Here is a 21551-nt window from a genome sequence, read left to right on the forward strand (position 1 = left end):
TAAGTAAAACAATGACTTTACTCAATTAGTGGATTGTGAGCTTGTGGCACTTATTTATAAATTAATATTTGAGCCAATTATCATAATTCAACTTTGTATTACATCATCAAAGGCATGATCTAGGCGTTTAAGGGAAGTATATATTTGTTTTCCTTATCTGGAACAAAATTTAATATTAATTGCAACTACACATCATATTTGAAATGCAAAACAACCAAACTAGTTGGTATCCACCCAGGTTAAACATTCATCAAAAGTAAGAAGAAATCCATTTTGAAAAGTTTGACAAAAACATACTTTTTGAAAAGATAATGATGTTTTGATGACATTTTTTTAACTATATTTTAACATCATTTACCTGTCATTATGTGATTGGTATAAAATTACTTAACAACTAATAATAATTTATAAAAATCATTGAAAATGTAAAATTTTCTCCATTGAGATAACAAAACGCTCTAGTTATTATTTATTTAAAAAGGATGACCTCGAATATGTTTTTCTTATAACTTAATAACATTATTGTTAATTATACTAAAAATTCTAAACATCACTCATTATTTTTACATCAAATTATCCTTTTCTAAAGACAATGTTTTAAACTTGTAAAAGCATTTCATATTTATCATACAACACAAATACGAAGACTAGTTAGAGGAAATTTGTTTAAAGATTTAGAATTGTTTCTGGCACCAAAAAACTGCTTACAATCAACATCCAATATAGCTATAATTACTAGTGTGCATGTAGTTTTTTTTTTTTTAAAAAAAATAAACATATACTTATAAATTAATTATTATATTAAAATAATTAGAAAACATTACTGAAAGTTATATGTACATATAAAAAATAGTCGAAATAGTTTTTTTAATATTTATTACAATGTTATGAATTATATAATAGAATAATTTTAATTAAAATTAAACTTAAAATTATAACCAAGTTGGTAAAGAAAAAATAGTTATAAAATAATTTAATCTTTATAACTGTATAATAAAAATAATTTCGATCTTTATGGATAGGCTTTTTTAAATATTGAAAACAAACAAGTTATTTAATTAAAATAAAGATCATAAATGACAAAAGAGCTAGAGAAAGTATCACTAAAATGCACTTACAAAATTCATGTCTTACTTTATGATATGTTTAACTAAATTTATTTATAAAAACTTTAAAAAAATAAAAGAAAAATCAAACTTCATTTATGCATATGTAAAAGCTTTTTTTTTTTTTAATTTCTGACTTAATTAATTTAAATTATGTACATTATTTACTTTTTTTTAAAAACAAAAGTTATCATAGAAAAGCTTTTCAAAGGTATTCTTTTATTGTTGCTGTCATTTTCATGGAAAAATAAGGGATCACTTTGCCATCCTTGCATTTTACAGCTCACCAACCTTTTGTATAAGATGTTTTTCTTTAAGAAAATAAAAATGTTGAAGAACACATAATTTGGACAATAGAAACAATTTTAAAAATATTTAATTCATTTGAATAGTCATAAAAATAAGCCTGAGAAAATAACCATTTCAATATTCTTAGTGGTTAATTTTTTCCTCTCAATGATTCAAATATCCTGAATTATTTATATATATATATATATATATATATATATATATATATATATATATATATATATATATCCTAATTCAGTAGGAAAAGATATATTATATATAAACAAACAAAATCCTCGTCATGATAGTAACCTATGATTATTTATATATCTTTTTGTATGAGTATTGAATAAGATAATAGAAAAATGATAGATTATTATGTTACAGTGAAATGAATAGTAACTTTTTTCATGTTTATAAAAGGGCAGCGAGCCCAAAACGGCATAAACATAGTGACTCAAACCTCCTACTGAAGAGCAGTTGGTGGTGGATTCCAGCAAGATAATGGCAGCAGTTCATGCCAGTTGGGTCAAGGTTTCTTTATCTTTCTATTAATTCCTTTTCTGCTTCATTCAAAGAATCATTTTTTCTTGTACCCTTTTATTCCATCTTGCATTTTCTTCTCTTTGATGTTTTCAATTACTGTCTTTTTCTCTCAAAATAACAACTTTTGGAATGGGGCATAAATTTCTGACTGTGAGAATTTTAGGTCAAAATCAAGGTTTTCAGTGAAAATACTTAATTCCATCCTCCAACTAAATTTATATTCAAGTTCTGAATAATTAATAATGTGAAAAAATAGCAAATTCACACCAATTTTCATATATTAGTTAGTTCCCTTTTCAGCTTGATCAAAGAGGAGAAGGTCAAGGAGCAAGAAGCTCACACGCCATTGCCGTTGTAGCACAGAAGGTGTATGCATTCGGCGGCGAATTCGTGCCACGTGTCCCGGTGGATAACAACCTACACGTGTTCGACCTAGAGACTTTGACGTGGTCTGTAGCTGATGCATCAGGGGATATCCCGCCGCCACGTGTCGGTGTCACGATGGCCGCAGTGGGAGAAACCATTTATGTGTTTGGTGGAAGGGATGGTGAACACAACGAGCTCAATGAACTCTATTCTTTTGACACAAGGGCCAACAAATGGGCCTTGATTTCACGCGGGGATATTGGGCCTCCTAACCGGAGCTACCATTCCATGACCGCCGATGACCGACACGTGTATGTATTCGGCGGCTGTGGAGTTCACGGGAGACTTAATGACTTGTGGGCTTTTGATGCTGTTGAGGGCAAGTGGGTGGAGTTTCCCTCTCCGGGTGAGAGTTGCAAGGGGAGAGGCGGGCCGGGCCTGGCCGTCGCCGAAGGGAAAATATGGGTTGTGTATGGGTTCTCCGGGGAAGAAATGGATGATGTGCATTGCTTTAATCTGGCCCATAAAACATGGACGCAGGTTGAAACAAGTGGGCTTAAGCCCACGGCCCGTAGTGTGTTTTGCACCCTTGGTAATGGGAAACATATAATTGTGTATGGTGGGGAAATTGATCCTAGTGACCAAGGTCACTTGGGCGCTGGTCAATTTTCTGGTGAGCTTTATGCATTGGACACTGATACACTAGAATGGAAGAGATTGGAGGACAAGGTGAACTCCGACAGCCACCCTGGGCCACGAGGGTGGTGTGCTTTCGCCGGAGCTCGGCGTGACGGCCGTCAAGGGTTGTTGGTGTATGGTGGCAACTCTCCTAGTAATGATAGGCTTGATGACATTTTCTTCCTTGCTCTTTCTCAAGAGCTGGTGAATTAATTTGTAGTTTGTAATCTTGCTTTGGGCTTTTTAAGGGAATAAAATAAATTATCAAGTGTGTGATTAATTTTCTAATTAATGGTTTGGTGGCTCGTTTACGCAACATTACGTAAAACAAAAAATAATACAATTGAGGAATATCTTAATGGAAATTGATATGTGAAACAAGTAACCATTATTATAAATAAAAAAAATGCATTTGGTTATTAACCATTATAAAAGATAATCATTTAAAATTTGCATTATTTAAACCACATCCAGTATCTTTATATCATACCTATATTAAGTAATTTTTACTCAAATTAAAGTAAAACATTAAAATCTACATGGGACAAAAATAGGCTTCATACCATTGATATAAAATGTGATTGAGTATAAATAATATTTTTGAAATACTTTATCATCCATAAGAGAAACCAATTCTGATAGTATTGTCTATTCTTTATCATGTATTTAAAATTTTAAGTTTATGATTTAAAGTTATGTAAAAGACTCTTTGCCATATGAGAAATGAATGTATTATTGTTTTTAATTTTTTAGTTATTTACAAACGTTCAGCTAAATCTAATTTGTTTGAATTTATTAGTATATAAAAGAATATAATAATAGGTAAATCAAATAGAATATTAACATATTTTTATGGTTTATAAATAATAAATAAGGTATGAAAATGTATGTATTTGTGATAACTTGTTGATAAAAGTAATCCATTACTTAAATTTTGTTAATTAATTAAATCTATTTAGGCTTAATACCTTTTTTTTTTCCAGTTTTGGTTGAAAATATTCGAAATGGTCCCCGTTTTATTTTTTTGTTCAATGTAGTCCTAAAGTAATTTGTGTTCAATATAGTCCTTTCTATAAACTCCGTTTAAATTGTTAAGAGCAAAATGTCCAGATGTGCAATACCATTGTGAAATGTCATTTATTGGCTGACGTGGAGTTCTTAAGACGTATGAGGTGGATTTATTATTTTTGAAGAGACCCTGTGCCTCCACCACCTCCTTTCGAACCCAGACCGTGCAACACCGCTGCAGCATCCAACTGCCCACCAAACACCGGTTGTAATACCATTCATGGATAGACCTTATGAGGCCTCTTTCATATATAAGCTTTAGCGTGTTTGGTCCATCACGTGGTACAACATTCATCACCCAAACATCCTTGCCTCTGAGAGTAGCTGCAAATGAACCCATGTTTGCTTTCATGTCCATCACATTCCTCACCATCTTTGGTGACATTTTAGGACCCACCAGATTCCAGTAATTCTCAACTCTTCCTTGCCATAGTTCCTACACCATAAGAGAGAGTTAAGCCTATAGCACATTTATCTAATTCTATCTTGTTAGTTCAAAAGTTTATATGCTCTTTATAAGAACAAGAACTTAATTATAACAAGCCAGAGAATAAATTGAAATTCCAATTACCATATCCTTTTCAAATTTTTCATTTGAATAGCCAAAGTCAGCTAATCTAGGAAGAGGAATGGTCAGTCTCATAGGCCATGGAGCTAATCCACTACCCCCAGCTTTGTTGTCATCTGATAAAATCAACAAAAAGTTTCATCAGGTGAAGGCCTTCTACCTATCTCTAGTAAGATGGTTAAACCTCAATAAAAGTTGTTATCATAATTTATCATAGATTGCATGTACTTAAAGCAATTGGACAAGTTCACTTACGGTAGCTAAGAAGATAGAGAAAAAATTAGTATTTCGACTAATGCTTTAACTAGGAACATTCACAACGAGCTCATCAGTATCAACTCAAAAGCTTGACAATTAATATTTTGATACATTTTTGGAGGGTGAGGATGCTCCTGCCCCATCTCATACCTTTGAGGATACGACCTTTACCAATTCTTTGTCTCTGCCGGTGGTATATTTAGGTAAGGAAGTGTTTGTGTATATAGAATACAATAGTTTATCAATATGTTTTCCGACATTCGTCTCATTATCCGGAAGTTTGGTATCAAGGTGGACTTGAATACATTTATCATGTTTTGCTATTCAATATTCTTTTTACTTCTATTATAGATTTTTAATGTTTCTTTTCTTTTTTTTTTAGAATTTGCTTTTTTGGATGCAACCCATGTATCTTGTTTTGTAATGATTGAAATAATACACCATTGCTGATAGAAATTTAGTCGTTGCATGATTTTATCCAAATAAACTTTTTGTAAAATGGTGTCATTTTCTTCAATATAAAAGGGGAACGAGCACTGAATAGTCTAATTTACTTTAATTCAGTAAATATCTATTACATTACCATAATATCATAGTTTCTTATTAGGGGTAAACAACCTTGTAAGTCAATGTTTTCACTTTTTCCATTCTTCCTTTCTTTTTCTCACAATCACTTGCCAATATTGAACGCAGAAAATACTGCTCAATCTAATTAGGGGAGATGAAGATGAAACAACCCTTCCATTCTTTGTCTACACCGACAACCCATATCCACCCAACACCACCATTTTCAACAAAACTCTATCCCTTACCGCAATAATTAAAACCCTAACCAAAAGTTCAAACTAATTTTTTTTTGGCAGGTGTAGCGATTGAGCTTTGGCAAAGCTCGAAGAGATACATTAAACCTTTATATATCCTGTGATGAAATAAAAAAGCAGAGAAACAGAGGAGACGAGGAGTGAATGCCGACAACGAGAAGTCGCAGTCATCGAAGCACGACAGCACTTCCAACGTCAGCAACGTCTCCAACGACACACTTGACCAGCCAGAGAGACATGCGATGCCTTAAATCCACCTCACTACGTCTTAAGGACTCGACGTCAGTCAATAAATGACATTTCACTCTGTAATTGTACATCTGGACACCTCACCGTTAACGATTTAAACAGAGTTTGTAAAAAGGACTAAATTGAACACAAATTACGTTCTATAGGACTACATTGAACAAAAAAATAAAAAAGGAACCATTTCGAATATTCCCAACCAAAATTGGGACAAAAAAAGGTATTAAGCCATCTATTTATAAGAATCAAAGCAGCTTGAAATTAATTATATTAGTAACATGGTATGATACATTTAACTTTATAAATATTCCTTTTCAATTTATTAATATTAAAATTAGTAGGATAAAACCCAACATTGATTCTCGTATTTGTTCAGAAATTTCAATTTAGTTTTGAAATTTTAAGTAGTTTCAGTTAGATTTTTTTTAAAAGAATATGTAACAGATAGGTCTAAATTGTTAACTTTCTTTAAATGATTAATGTGAAAAACACTAAAGGGGAATGAATAGTGTTTTTAAAACTTTTCGCAAATGTGTATGATAGATTTTTGAAAGGTAGATAGACAAAAAGATATGTTCAGTCGATGATGTTTAAAAAGAGCTCTAAGAAACTGTTTGAAGAAACAAAACAATAAAGCATAAATTTTATATTGGTTCACTCAACCTAGATTGAGTCAAATTTTCCCTTAACACGAGTTTTACCTCTCCAGGTTTACAATGAGTATTCTTACCACTCCTAGTTCACCTAGTCAACATAACTAGTCTGAGTTTAACCACTCTTGGTATACAAGTATTCTAACCACTTCTAGTTCAATTCTAGACAACATGTCTAAATTATTTAACTCTACTAAGCTAAACTTAAATTGTTTTAATTCTTTTTAGAATGTACAACATAATCAATGTTATAAGCAAATACAAATTGATAACTCTCAAAGAAAGGATGGAAACAACAAAGAAATATGACATTTTGCTTAGGTTTTTCTCTCTTAGAAATATTTAGCTTCCAACGATGTATTCAAACTACAAGAAAACGCTAGAAAGGGGGTTGAATAGTTTTTCCTAAAATCCTTTTGCAATATAGCATTTGACAAATAATGTAAATAGATGTGATCAAAGGGTTTGCCTAGACGTTGTTGTTTTATAAAACTCGTATAAATGTATGTTTAATAAAACAGTGTAGTAAGCATAAGGAATATGTTTAATGATTCAGCGTCTAGAAGAAGGTTTATAAAGATTGTTACAAGAGTTGTGCAAACATAAGGTTTTATGAAAAACTTTTCAAGAGAAGATTAGAAAGATGAAACAATGAACAAGGTGTATTTTTATACTGGTTTTGTAACATTCCAATTTCGAGAGTCACTTATGCGCGCCAAACAATTCCCAAGTTAAAGCGTCTATGAGAGTTATGCTAAATGCGAATGATATACTATACCAAAGGGTAATCAATTAAACTCACAAATAGATAAGAATGTAAAAGTGTCAAGACAATATTTTTGGTAAAGCCCTTTAAGAGTCTCAACTAATATTCCAAAAACATGTAGAAGACAAACTTGTTAAACACTATGGCTGAAGGAAGCAGAATATTAAAGCGTTTACAATAGACTAGATGATATCATGAACTAAACCCTTCACTTCGTCTAATGATGAACTCCTTACTCAACTCTTGGTATCTTAGAGAAAATATTCAATGATAAAATGTTACCTAAATAGTAGAAAACATAAAAAGCACTTTGTTGTTCTAAATAAGAATTAATTGTCATTAAATGCTCAACGTTAAAAAAAAAAACAAAAGTGATAAAAGAAAAGACATATTTGTTGCATGCATATCTACTCTGCTTTGTGCATATTGCCTACTACACACATCAACCTGCTCTATTCGAAATATACCAGAAGTGGACGTTAGAGATAAAGAAGACATTCATGGAATATTCTCTCCATCAAAAGTCGTGCCAGAAAAATATTACAACCTACTTCTATCAAAGTAATAAAAAAACAAGTCTGCTCTGAAAAGTTGACTTTAACCAATGATTGCTTCACACGACAAGACAGAGAAGACACAAGTCTAACAGATATCTTTTGAGGAGCCTTGAAATAGAAGATGATTTGAAGAAAGAATCAAGAGGATAGCTTACAAAAAGAATAACTCACAAAGAATACATCATCGAGAGAAGAACTCAAGATCAAAAAGAGAATATCTGAGAAGAGAAAAAGAAAAAGTCGAGAAACACTCTCAAGCTTCATTGTAATATTTGCTTATTATTTGTATGTAGAGAGAAAATAGAGAAAAACACTTATATAGTTTTGATGAAGTTGCTCCAGCCAGCGGAAGGGGAGAACAAACAGCGGACGTCTTGCAAGGTTTGGCAGCAGCGGAAGATGTGGATCAGTGGAGGAATTTGGTGGCAGAGGAGCTCTCGGTGATGGTGAGATCTAGCTCAGGCAGCCTTCCACCGGAAGGAAGCTAGTTGGAATCGGGAAAAGCTCAGGAGTTGACTCTTGGTGCAGAGATTTAGTTGCTGGAAAATGCATCAGCAGAAGAAAATCCTCATAATATCCCAAAAGTGATTTACAGAAGCTGCCTTGGTGGATTTATAGAACATCCACTCGGCCATGTGCAAAGAAGAAAGTAGATCCGTGAAATTTGGATCAACCTACACGTGGACTACATGTGAAGGAAGTCTACACATTTACAATGACAAACACAGTACATGCAGATTTCTGATTTGGAAAAGCTTCATGATGCACCTCCTGACATGTTAATCTCACCCCTCCCCATGTGGAAATTTCTTGTTTGCCCTTCTTCTTTTTTTGGATAGATTTTATTTATTGGGCTTAGGCCCCGCATATCAAGTTTGTAGATTGTATTGTATTAAACATATATCCTTTTTGCGAGAGTAATTGTCTAACGACTTGTAAGCAATTAGATTGATTGCAAATTCTAAAGAGAATTCAAATACTTGTTGTTTAACTTAGGTGAGTTAAGGATTACTAGGCAACGTGTCAGGTTAATACCAGGATTGTCTAGTGGAAACTGGGAGTGGATGAAATTTAACTAGACGGTGTATCAGGTGATACTAAGAGTGTCTAAGGATACCAAGAGTGGTGAAGAATACTATGCAACTAGGAGCGGGTGAAACTCAACAAAGCGTATCAGGTTGATACTAGGATTGTCTAGGGATACCAAGAGTGGTGAGAATACTCAGTTGTAATCTTGTTGAAGATTATAGTGAAACCTTTTGAGGTTAAAGGAGACTAAACGTAGCTCAGTTGGAGTGAATCAATATAAAAATATTTGTGCATTTATTATTTTATTCTCTCTTATGCTTCTCTTATAAAAACTTGCAGTAGCATTTTTGTTTCAAATACAAGAGCTTCCTATATCAAACGACTATTCATTAAAAGGGAAGTTCCATTGAAACACTACAGTAAACATTCTAAATAACACTTGAAAAGAATTTATCGTTTAAACTAATTTCAAAGTCCAACACTTAAACATCTTACGCAAAATCTTTATACTCGACGAAAGTGTTATAACAGATAGGTTGCGAAATTTTTTTTCAATAAAAGTATTCAACTCCCTTTCTAGTGTTTTCAAGTACTTCACAAACAAGTATGGGTGAGATTACGATATCAATGAAAGAAAATAAGCATGTAACATAAACATTTCAATGGCATAGATTATTTAGGTTTCTCTTTTTCTTACTTTGCTACACATCTAAGATAGCTAAGGTCACATTACCCGGATAGAATGGTTGAGTAGTCCTTTCGCACTTAGCTAGGACCAATTTCCCCTACTTTCCCAAGTCTTACGAGTAAAAACTCTTATGCAATCAATAGAGGGTGTGATAGAGGACTATCTCCTAATTCAATACAAGAAGAACTTAAGGATGAGCCTTTGCAATTCAAAGGACATAAAGACATGAAAATTATCACTTGGAACACTATTACAGAATAAATTTTAAGCATTTAAAGTGATTGCAATTTATTTCAATTTTGAAAGTTCGTTAGCCTAACTGCCTATCTTGTTGGGCAAGAATGTTGAGAAGTTACTAGATGAGAAAAGTGCTTCCTTGGGTGAATAGTTCATTTCTGTTTTCAAAATTTTCAAGTTATTTATGAGCCTGATGTTTGGGATTTCTTTTAATGTTTCTTAGGGGACTTAAATATTTGTTCCTATATATAGGGGCACCAAATACATATAAAGACACCTTGGATGATCATTATATGAAAATTGGTTTTTCATCGAAAGAGGACTCCCTTGGTTCTTGGATTAGAACTCTGGTTCTTATCAAATATTGAATTCTTTATGACAAATCTTCCTTGACATATCAATCTGTTAGAATATTGTGGGATCTCCATCTTTGTTTTTTTTTTTTGCATGTTTTCTCTTATTTTCATTAATTTGTGTGTTTACATATTCAAATTTAGAAATCATCACACTTTTTCCTAGATAGAATTGTATTATCTGGTATTTAGAGCAAAATTATTTGAATTTCTTATTTTATCTTATTTTTTTGTCATATGAAGATAACCTAAATTTTTTTGAGTGTTTTTGTTTTGTCATTTGGTTTGAAATTTCATTTGGTTCCTTATTCATAGCATTTTGTAAGGAGAAATACTCCTAAGGTTTTATCCACTTCTGTTGAGTTTTTAATTTTTCGTGTTCTTCGTATTTTTTGTTTATAATTGTACATTCCTGCATTTGATATGTGAAAATGATATATTTTTTTTGTTTTTAGTTAATTGTAGTTCCTATTTGCTATTTACTTTAATTTTTGCATTTTAGGACTTGGATGGTAGTTTCTATGAAGGTGTTCCACCAAGACCCCTTATGTAGGTAGCATGGAACTATTGAAAGTGTTCAAGTAAGATCGTCTAAGCAGGTGGTGGGGAACTATGAAAGTGTTTAGCCAAGACATCCTAAGTAGGTAGTAGGGAACTATGAAAGTGTTTAATAAGGACCACTTAGGTAAGTGGTAGGGAACTAAGAAAGTGTTCAATTAAGATCGCCTAGGTAAGCAATAAGGAACTAAGAAAGGGTCAACTAGGACCGCCTAAGTAGGCGTCATGAAACTATAAAAGTGTTCAACTAGGATCGCCTAGGTAGGTGATAGGGAACTGCACGTGTTTTCAACTAGGACTGCCTATGTAAGTGAAAGGGAACTTCAAAGGTGTTCAACAAGAACTGTCTAGGTAGGTGGTGGGGAACTATGGAGGTGTTCAATCAGGATTGCCTAGGTAAACAACAGGTAACCAGAAAGGTGTTCAATTAGGACCACCTAGGTAGGAGATAGAGAACTAAGAAGGTGTTCAACCAAGATAGCCTAGGTAGCGACAAAGAACTACAAAAGTGTTCAATATGGACTATCTAGGTAGGTGGCAAGGAAGAACGAAATTGTGTAGAAATTTTTGAGTTAAGAAAGCTTTAACAAGAACTCAATACATTGATGAGACCTCTCGTTTTATTGAGTAAGTTCCTCATTAGAAGAAGCAATCGTAAGCTAGGATGTTCCAAGCCATCTTAAACTATGATGTTTGGGGCCATTACAGATTGAGATGTATAAGGCCACTATAAGCTAAGATGCATCAGACCAACATAAACTAAGATGTATCAAGTCAACATAACCTGAGATGTACCAAGCCACAAAAGCTAAGATGTATTAAGCCACCATAGGTTGAGATGTACCAAGCCAATATAGGTTGAGATGTACCGAGCCACCATAGGCAAAGATATATCAGGCCAACACAAGTTGAGACATACCAAGACACCATAGGCTAAGATGTATCAGGCCACCATAGGCAGAGATGTATCAAGCAAACATAGGTTAAAACGTATCACACCACCATAGGCTAGGATGTATTAGGCCATCATTAGCTGAGATGTATAAGGCCAACATAGGTTGAGATGTACCAAGCCACCATAGGTTGAGACATATTAGGCCACTATAGGCTGAGATGTATCAAGTCACTATAAGTTGAAATGTACTAAGTCATCATAGGCTTAGATGTATCCAACCATTATTGGCTAAGATGTATTAGGCAAACATAGGCAGAGATGTACCAAGCCATCATACGCTAAGATGTACCAAGTCCCCATAACTGAGATGTATCAAGCCAATATAGGTTGAGATGTACCAAGCCACCTTAGGCTGAGATGTATCAAGCCACCACAGGCTGAGATGCATCAATCGATAATAGGTTGAGATGTAACATGTCATCATAGGCTGAGATGTATTAGGTCACCATAGGTTGAGATGTATCAAGCCACCATAGGTTTAGATTTACCAAGCCACCATAGGCTGAGATGTATTAGGTCACCATAAACTGAGATGTATCAAACTAACATAGGCTAAGATGTACCACACCACTATAGGCAGAGATGTATCAGGCAACCATGAACTAAGATGTATCAAGCTAACATAGGTTGAGATATATCAAGCCATCATAGACTGAGATTTATGAGGTCAACATAGGCTGAGATGTATGAAGCCACCATAGACTAAGATGTATCAGGCCAACATAGGTTGAGATGTACCAAAGCACTATAGGTTATGATGTATTAGGCCAAAATATGCTAAGATGTACTAAGCCACCAAAGGTTAAGATAACAAGGATGAGAACTTCAAGACCGAGATGAAAACAATAAGAATTTCAAGACAAGATGGTAAGGATGAGAACTTCAAAGCCAAGATGGCAATGGTGAGAACTCAAGGTCGAGATGGCATGTTTGAGAACTCATGGCTGAGATGGCAAGGATGGGATATCAAGGATGATAACTTCAAAGTTGAGATGACAACGTTGAGAAATCAACGCTGAGATGTAAGGGTGAGAACTCAAGGCATAGATGGCAATATGAGATATCAAGGTTGAGATGGCAAGGATGAGAACTTCAAGGCCGAGGTACGAATGTTGAGAACTTAAGAATAAGATGTTAGCAAAATCCTTTTGCATTGCCATTAGCATGACCATCTCACTAGAAGAATTTCTAACTTCTCTTGTATTTGTCATCTTACTTCTCATAAACACCATATGACTTTTTCTTCATAGATTATAATGTGGCCCCACTGTGGGCATAAATTGTTCTTACAATCCAAATATATCTTATCAAAACCCTTTAAACTCCTTCTTGCAAAGACTCTTTACCCTTCAAAAATAAATGTTCTATGACTTGGATGATAACCTCAGACCAAGAGGGGTGTGCTTCCCACTTCAAGTCTTCTATTTGAGATGTTTTAGGTCCATTTCTCTTCAAAATTGATAGAAACGTGTCTGTAAAAGACACTTTGATGCTCAAGTTAATCAAATGCGTCATATAGTAGTAACTACTGAAATAAGAAATACATAATCTATTTACTTTATGTACTATTCTATTTATACTATATTCTATATATGGGTTTTTTTTTTGATGAACTTGGTACACTTGACTACTATTATTATCCTTTAATTAACAATTTTTGTTAAAAATACTTTAATCTTGATGTTAGTATAGTCAATATAGTCAACATTTATCATTGTCTTGAGCAGCTAGTGGACTAAACCATCATGTCCTTATACCATAAGAGTGAAATATATCTAAGATATACATAGACATGTGATAAACTTTCTTATTCTCACAAAATTAAATCTTTTCTAAAACTACAATCAAAATTAAATTAATTCCACTCAAAATATAACTAAAATGTAGGTTTTTGTTTAAAGCAACAAGAAATACAAAAAGAAAAAAATGTAAATGATGCCAGAGAGGACCACCAATAATACGAAATCGCTGTCGGTCCTTCTCCTATAATTTTGTATTCCTCTCTGTCATCTTTTGGGTTCATCTTCCCATAACAGATCTTTAAATTAAATTGAATTTTATAACATTTCAAACAAAGATTTCATTTATACAAAGAATTAATTCTTAAGATGTATGATTTCACCTACTAAAGCTTTTAAAATTAGACAATAATTTTGAATGATAGAAAATTCACATTTAATTTTTAATTATGTAAAAAATGTAACACTATATTTTTATTGTGTAACTTAATAATAAATTAGTTCTAGAAATTTATGATTTAAAATTACATTAATCTTGAAAGAATAATTCAATATTAAATTGATTTTTTGACATTAGGGTGGTAAAAATAGACACAAAAAACTTATTGACAAGACGTAGTGGTCACAATTACACGTTCAGATACCAAATCAGAACTTTTAGTTATTTTGGGATATTAAATTGTCCCAGAACTAAAATAATTATTTTGGTACAAATGATATGATTCAATGATAATGATATATGCTAATAACTTTGTGTCATATGTTATTATTTTATTAATGATATAATTTAAGAATCGTGATATACATTAACAAGTTTATGACAATAAATTGATTATGAATTATTATATTATTAGTTCGTATATTTCAAACAGTTTAATAATTAATTAAGTATCATGTATAACATAAGTAGTTTTAAAAATGTTGAAGAAAAAAGTTCTTAAAAAAATATTTTTGATTATTCAACGAGATACAAATAAAATAGCTTATCTAGTTCACCTAGTGAAGCGAAGCTGTCAGTGATATAATAGTCCATGTCTGTAGTTACTTTCATCACAACTTTGATACAGTGATAGCTTCAAAATATGGTGACCACAAACACAGAAGAGTTGGTGGCAGGAACAGTTGCTAGCTATGACAGAAGAAGTGAACTCAATGCATTTGATGGTTCGAAGGTGGGTGTTCAAGGACTAGTAGAAAACGGTGTGACAAAGGTTCCACCTATTTTCTATAGCTCAAGATCTAATATCAGTGAAGACTTTACCACATCAAAATTTGCTATTCCGATCATTGATCTTATAGGCATCCATGATGACCCCAATTTGAGAGATGCTGTTGTGAGGAAAGTTAGAAATGCATGTCAGAACTGGGGCTTCTTTCAAGTTACAAATCATGGAATTCCAACTCATGTTTTGAATGAGATGATCAAAGGAATTTCAAGGTTTCATGAACAAGATGCTAACGTGAGGAAAACGTACTACACGCGTGATTTAAGCAAGAAAGTTGTTTATTTTTCCAACTATAGTCTTTACCAAGACCCATCTACTGATTGGAGGGACACAATCACATTTTTCTGGACACCTAATCCACCCAAAGCTGAAGAGTTGCCTCAAGTTTGTAGGTTTGTGATGATATTTTTTTTAACATTGCTCAACTTATGAATAATTTCTTAGGATAAGCTGATTTACACTTAAAATCTACTTTTTAATATGATATTTGAGTTATGATTAGAGCTTATCCTAGCAAGTTCTTGGTGTTATAACTAATGTTCTTCGATTGCAGAGATATTGTACCTGAGTACTCAACAAAAGTAATGGCACTTGCTTCTACTTTGTTTGAGTTGGTTTCGGAGGCTCTTGGGCTTGACCATTTGCACCTTAAAGAAATGAAATGTGAAGAAGGGCTTGTTCTTCTGGGTAACTATTACCCAGCATGCCCTGAGCCAGAGTTATGTATGGGAACTAGTAAACACACAGATGGCGACTTCATGACAATACTTTTGCAAGATGAAATGGGTGGTCTTCAAATTCTTCATGAAAATCAATGGATTGATGTTCCTGCAATACATGGAGCTCTTGTAGTGAACATTGGAGATCTTCTGCAGGTGCGTTGATCATGCATGAACAACATTGTCATTCAACATTTTAAGTACTTTTTTCCTTTAGCTAGGTGTACTTTACAACAAAGAATGTTAGTTTGAAATGTAATGCAAAATACTAACATATATTGTTTCTGTTTATTAATATAAGCAGAAGTGCTAATCCACAAGCAAATAATTGAATTGGAAAACAAGACAAGCAAATGAAATCAAGAATTTCAATTGGATTCAAATAATCCCATGCTTCAACCGAGTTTCTATATAATTAAATGTTGAATAAGTTGAAGGCTTAATTAAAACTTGGTGGTATTTTTGCTTGCAGCTTGTGAGTAATGACAAATTTATCAGTGTTCAACACAGAGTTTTAGCAAACAATCTTGGCCCAAGAACATCAATAGCATCCTTTTTTGGAATTGGTGATCGGTCAGAAGAGGGTGTCTCAAAAGTCTTGGGTCCAATCAAAGAACTGTTATCTGAAAACAATCCACCAGTGTATCGAGAAACTTCTTTAAAAGACTACCTGGCGCATCAATACTCAAAACGCCTTGGAGCTTCCTCAATATCATTCTTGAAGTTATGATTGTGTGCAAATTCATGCAACACTTGATGTTTTAAGAATGTGTTGTGCTTGATCTCATTCTACTACTAGACTTTGGTACAAGGCCAACTGAAAACTAAGTTATATTGCATGCTTTGAGAAAACGTATCTGTTCGGATTACAGAAATAAACTATGTACCTTGGGTTTTATAACATGTGCACTAGATTATTTGTTTCATATTCTACTTTTCATGTGATTAATTGGCCCGTCTAGCTCAGTTGGTAGAGCGCAAGGCTCTTAACCTTGTGGTCGTGGGTTCGAGCCCCACGGTGGGCGATCTCTTTTTTGTATTTTGTATTATAACTGTTCCTTTCTGATGCCAAATTTCAATAAAATCATGTGCTAACAGCACTTAAAAGGATAAGATACCTTCCAATTGCGACCATACGTGTAAAACCACTAAAGATTGATAAAGGCGTCAAACTTTTTTCTGTCCTCTTTCTTTAGTACACACTCAAACCTTATTGGTCACAGACTAAAACAATTATGTAGCCAATTGAATTAACTTACAACATATCATATCACTTATGAGTAAAGAGGGTACTAATATAAGTATTCATAATCAATATTAAAGAAGATTAATTCCTCATGGCAATGATTATTCTTATGATCTTTGAACAGCGTTGGTTCAATAATTTAGTATCCTTTATGGTTGGGATTTTGGCAATCAACAAGGATATATGCCACTAATTTATTCTCTTTTTACGGAAAATTTCAAAGAAAACATTCTTCATCCTCTATTCCATATACATACTCTTCAATCGAGATGTTTTGAACTCTTGATAGTTACATTCATTACTCATATTTGAGGCATATCAAAATGGTAGTGACAAGCACGCGTGATTCGGAGGCAGAAACACTTCCAAGTTATGACAGGAAAAGTGAACTCATGGCATTTGATGATTCAAAGTCTGGTGTTCAAGGACTGGTAGAAAATGGTGTAGAAAAGGTTCCACGTATGTTCTATTGTGAGCACTCTAATGATCTCAGTTGGGGCGTAATCAGTGCATCCAATTCAAAGATCAGTATCCCCATAATTGACCTCACTGGCATCCATGATGATCCTAATTTGAGAGATGGTGTTGTGGGAAAAGTTAGATATGCATGTGAGAAGTGGGGTTTTTTTCAGGTTGTAAATCATGGAATTCCAACTCAAGTTTTGGATGAAATGATCAAAGGAACTCGCATGTTTCACCAGCAAGATGCTGAGTTGAGAAAAGAGTACTACACTCGTGATTTCAGCAGAAAAGTTGCTTATCTTTCCAATTACACCCTTTATGAAGACCCTTATGCAGATTGGAGGGATACTATTGCGTTTTCCTTGGCACCTGATCACCCCAAAGCCCAAGAGTTTCCTGCAGTTTGTAGGTTTGTGATAATAGTAATAGTACTTTTAAAATTATTTACACTTTCAAGTACTACAATTTCTTGGCACAGTATCCAAATGGTTATATGATATCATTACACTGAATTTTTTGTTACAATCTCTTACAACTGAAAATTTTCCTAATGTTGGAAAATTCTACATCCTCTTGATGTGCAATTTATCTAGCTGATAGGCAACTTTAAGATGAAGTGGAACATGATACAAGAGCTTCTAGTTCATCATGTACATGGCCTATTCTTAATTCAATTCTAAGCCTATTGATTTTATGATGGAATGTAACACATTAGATTTACTCTTTTAGATGTAACTGTGACGATGTACTCGTTTCCAAATTATGTTTCTCTTGCAGACAAAGACTCTCTCAACTAATACTTTTTTGTGTTTGATGAGTTGACACACTTGCAGAGATATTGTGGTTGAATACTCAAAGAAAATAATGGTTCTTGGTTATGCTTTGTTTGAGTTACTGTCAGAGGCTCTTGGGCTTGATCATTTTCACCTAAAAGAAAAGGGTTGTGCTGAAGAGCTACTTCTTCTATGCAACTATTACCCTCCATGTCCTGAGCCGGCATTAACTATGGGAAATAAAGAGCACTCAGATGGTGACATCATGACAATACTTTTGCAAGATCAGATGGGTGGCCTTCAAGTTCTTCATGACAGTCAATGGATTTGTGTACCTCCCATGCATGGGGCTCTTGTAGTGAACATTGGGGACCTTCTGCAGGTGGGTTTTTTCATGCATATAAAAACATTCTCATTCGGCCACTGCTTATTTTTCTGTCAATCTCAGTCGTCGATGCTGAGGTGAGTTGGCAAGGCATCTTCACGGGCTGTCTGAGCTTTCCATAAGTTCTTCTGAGCTTTCATTGAACATCTCAGGCTACGTGCCATAAACAACAATCCCGCTTCTTCAACTTCTTTTGTGAGGTAGATTGTCTCTTCCTTTTCACTCTCTTGCAAAATGTCCGACCTTTCCACAACAATAACATTTGACCAATCTACAATCATTTGCATAATGGTCGTGTTTTCCACATTTGAAACACCTAACTCCTAAGTTGTTTGACCGACCTCCCCGACCTCTACCTTGTCCTTGGCCACACCAGTTTTGCAGATGAGACTGCTTTTTGACGTCTTCATCATTTCCTCGTCCTCAACCTTCTCGGCCTTTTCCACTAAGACCTTAACCTTAAGTGTTATGAGCATCTCCCTTCACATTAAGCTTTGCTTGGAGTGTTTGATCAAGGGGCTTTTTCATTGCTCGTGCACCTGTAGGGACCCGATAAGTTCTTCAACTAAGAGTATTGAAAAATCCTTAGACTCCTAGCACAAACTATATTCTCAAAGTCGCTTCTCAACGACCTCAAGATCTTCTCCACAACCCAGCTAGTTGGCAACACCTCTCAATTTCTGCCAAGTTGAATTTCCACCGTCTCCACCTAAGTTATGTACTCAACTACTCATTCTCTCTTTCATTCTCAAGCTTTCAAACTCGTCTTTGAGAGTTTGAAGTCAGACTTTCTTAATTCGATCATTCCTTTTATATGCCTTCTCCAAGATCCCTCACACTTCTCTTGAAGATGTAGCGTTTGCTATCTTTCCAAAGTCGGACTCATCCACAATTCGATATAATATGTACAAAGTTGATTTGTTCTTTTCTCGCATTTTTCTCAACGCAACAACCTAGGCAATCATTTGTTCTTAATTTTCTGCTAGCTCTTCATATCCATTCTCAACTACATCCCACACATCTTGGGATCTAAGAAGAGTTTTCATCTACATATCTCAGTTATCATTGTTAGCAAAATGACACACACTCTTTAGAATAATGTGATTTACTTTTGTGTGTTACTACTTATTTTGCTTCATTGTTTGACAACTAGACACTTACAATTTAAAGACTTGCATCTTGGCTTTTCATCTCCATGTCTTAAAATCTCTACAGTAAAACACAATTATTATCTATTATTGTATAATAACAACTACATTAAACTTTAATTCTATTACTTTACCGTAACATTTCTCTCCTTATACAAAGTTATTGGCAAAACTGGGCGAGAATAATATTACTCTACCTTATAGGTACGTGGAAAAGATCAAATTTTATTGTTGTTGACATGTAGATGATGAGGCAAGCCCAAATATTAAAAACTAACATTGCTCAAAGTAATGTTGCTATTATATGTGTCATTCTATGATTTAAACAGAAGAAAATTTGTGGGAATTTCGCTTGAAAATCTTAGAATTATTGAGGAATACATAATCTCCATTGCATTTATGGAATTTAGTGTTACACTTTTATGTAGACTCAATGTCAAAAAATGTATCAGAGGTCCTACATATCAAATAAGGATTGAACAATCAGTTTCACTCTCTTTTCTGTGCAGCTTATGAGTAATGACAAATTCATCAGTGTTCAACATAGAGTTTTGGCAAATCATCAAGGCCCTAGAATTTCAGTTGCATCCTTTTTCAGAACACCTATATCAAAAGTCTTTGGTCCAATAAAGGAATTGGTTTGTGAAGACCATCTACCAGTGTACAGAGAAATTTCCTTAAAAGATTACATGGCACATCGTTATGCAAGTGGCAGTGGGATCTCTGCACTATTGCACTTCAAGTTGTGATCTAATGAACAATTGTTTGCTATCTTGATGATTTTGGAAATTTAAGAGATTTGAGGAACCTAAAATAAGTTAGTTATGAATTAATTATTATAGTTAGTTATATAACTATTTCATTATGTTTATAAAGAACACAAAATGATTTAAGAATACTAGTTAAGAAATTAAAAAAAAAAAAACTATCTGGAAATATATCTTCTCTTATGATTTTTTAATATTAACTTCCACAAAAAATTTCTCTTTTAATTCCTTAATCATTATTTCAAGAACTCATCAAGTTAGCAGGACTTTTATGCAACAGCTCATTATAGATGAAGTCAATAGTATTTTTTTTTCACATGAGAATTGGGTTCATCAAACTAACTAAATGTGTTTTTGGTCTATGGTGTACTGTATGTATGTATTTTAAGTCTTTTGAACCAAAAAGAGTAATAAAGAATATATATATATATATTGACATGAACAAACTGGCGGGTTTGAGACTCGACATCCCCCAATTTGCTAAAACTATAATTAAATGTAATAAGTTTTTAATTTTATTTTTTCACATTATAAATTTATAAATTAATCAAATAACATATTCGTAATGTATGTACAAATAAACAATTTCCCCACTTATCCAAGTCTTTATGACTAGATGAACTTTCGTAGTTTGAGAAATGTGAAAAGACACGTTACATATATAAGAAGGAAATGTTGTCAAAATATTAATTGATTTCTTAGGATTCTCTATATTCTTGTTTGTATTAGTCTTGTTCATGGGTATGAAATTTCAAGATTATATGTTGGTTGTTGTTGTTTCAAGTTGATATAAAGGAAAGAAATCATTCCCCTCTACAAAATTAAAGAAAAGAAAAGGGACAAGTGAAGTGAAGAAAAGAAGAAGAGATAAAATAAAAGTGACAACAACTAGAAAACCATTTGAATTGGAATTTGATTCTTGACATTAGACCATTTTGATCTCTACGTTGAAACATAATTTTTGGCCATCTTTTGATTACTTAGTTTGTTTTGGTTTTATTCATCAATTCTAACACCGTTCTTTAGGACTTTCCTTTTGTGTGCCTACTTGTTTTTGTGTCTTATTTTTAGTTTGTCATTCTTTTAGATTTCTGTACCTCATTTTATATATCATAGTGAGAGTTCGTTTAGTTTTGTTTAAAAAGTATAACACAAGTGCATTTAGCAAAACTCTGAGTATGAGTGATTATGAAGTGAATATTTGTTGAAAAATACTAATTGTATTTATAGGATCAACATGAATCGTGGACCTATTTCTCACTTGAATAATACTTCTTTCAAGTATATAATAACAATGTAGTTAATAATAACATAATAGTATCTCATCAGAAATAATAAACATAAT

At 33.4% G+C, this 21551-nt stretch overlaps 3 protein-coding genes and 1 non-coding gene across 6 annotated transcripts; all 4 read left to right on the forward strand.

Annotated features, from left to right (window-relative positions):
• Positions 1-1799: 1799 nt before the first annotated feature.
• LOC106761071 (nitrile-specifier protein 5) lies at positions 1800-3272 on the forward strand. Of its 3 annotated transcripts, none has more exons than XM_014644565.2 (2): positions 1800-1928; positions 2241-3272. In XM_014644565.2, the coding sequence occupies exons 1-2, from the start codon at positions 1899-1901 to the stop codon at positions 3195-3197; spliced, it is 987 nt and encodes a 328-aa protein (XP_014500051.1). In that variant the 5' UTR covers positions 1800-1898; the 3' UTR covers positions 3198-3272. The 3 variants fall into 3 exon arrangements, with proteins under 3 accessions (XP_014500051.1, XP_022637077.1, XP_022637078.1); XM_022781356.1 differs by having other exon boundaries at positions 1853-1928; positions 2229-3272; XM_022781357.1 differs by having other exon boundaries at positions 1897-1917; positions 2229-3272.
• Positions 3273-14517: 11245 nt separating this feature from the next.
• LOC106761142 (1-aminocyclopropane-1-carboxylate oxidase homolog 1) lies at positions 14518-16351 on the forward strand. Its single transcript, XM_014644657.2, has 3 exons — positions 14518-15098; positions 15260-15581; positions 15898-16351. The coding sequence occupies exons 1-3, from the start codon at positions 14563-14565 to the stop codon at positions 16153-16155; spliced, it is 1116 nt and encodes a 371-aa protein (XP_014500143.1). The 5' UTR covers positions 14518-14562; the 3' UTR covers positions 16156-16351.
• Positions 16352-16377: 26 nt separating this feature from the next.
• TRNAK-CUU lies at positions 16378-16450 on the forward strand. The gene has a single exon. It is a non-coding gene; the product is annotated as a tRNA-Lys (tRNA).
• Positions 16451-16767: 317 nt separating this feature from the next.
• On the forward strand, positions 16768-20256 carry LOC106759948 (1-aminocyclopropane-1-carboxylate oxidase homolog 1). Its single transcript, XM_014643351.2, has 3 exons — positions 16768-17542; positions 17967-18288; positions 19949-20256. Exons 1-3 carry the CDS (start codon positions 16995-16997, stop codon positions 20186-20188), a joined length of 1110 nt encoding a protein of 369 aa, XP_014498837.1. The 5' UTR covers positions 16768-16994; the 3' UTR covers positions 20189-20256.
• The last annotated feature ends 1295 nt before the right edge of the window (positions 20257-21551 follow it).

Source organism: Vigna radiata, chromosome 5 (assembly GCF_000741045.1).
Source record: "Vigna radiata var. radiata cultivar VC1973A chromosome 5, Vradiata_ver6, whole genome shotgun sequence".
Lineage (NCBI taxonomy): Eukaryota > Viridiplantae > Streptophyta > Magnoliopsida > Fabales > Fabaceae > Vigna > Vigna radiata.

Coding starts and splice junctions, on each gene's coding strand:
- LOC106759948 (XM_014643351.2), top strand. CDS start 16,995: ATGGTAGTGACAAGCACGCGTGATTCGGAGGCAGAAACACTTCCAAGT. Junction 17,543..17,966: donor GAGTTTCCTGCAGTTTGTAG/GTTTGTGATAAT, acceptor ACACACTTGCAG/AGATATTGTGGTTGAATACT. Junction 18,289..19,948: donor ACATTGGGGACCTTCTGCAG/GTGGGTTTTTTC, acceptor TTTTCTGTGCAG/CTTATGAGTAATGACAAATT.
- LOC106761142 (XM_014644657.2), top strand. CDS start 14,563: ATGGTGACCACAAACACAGAAGAGTTGGTGGCAGGAACAGTTGCTAGC. Junction 15,099..15,259: donor GAGTTGCCTCAAGTTTGTAG/GTTTGTGATGAT, acceptor CTTCGATTGCAG/AGATATTGTACCTGAGTACT. Junction 15,582..15,897: donor ACATTGGAGATCTTCTGCAG/GTGCGTTGATCA, acceptor TTTTGCTTGCAG/CTTGTGAGTAATGACAAATT.
- LOC106761071 (XM_022781356.1), top strand. CDS start 1,899: ATGGCAGCAGTTCATGCCAGTTGGGTCAAG. Junction 1,929..2,228: donor TTCATGCCAGTTGGGTCAAG/GTTTCTTTATCT, acceptor TATATTAGTTAG/TTCCCTTTTCAGCTTGATCA.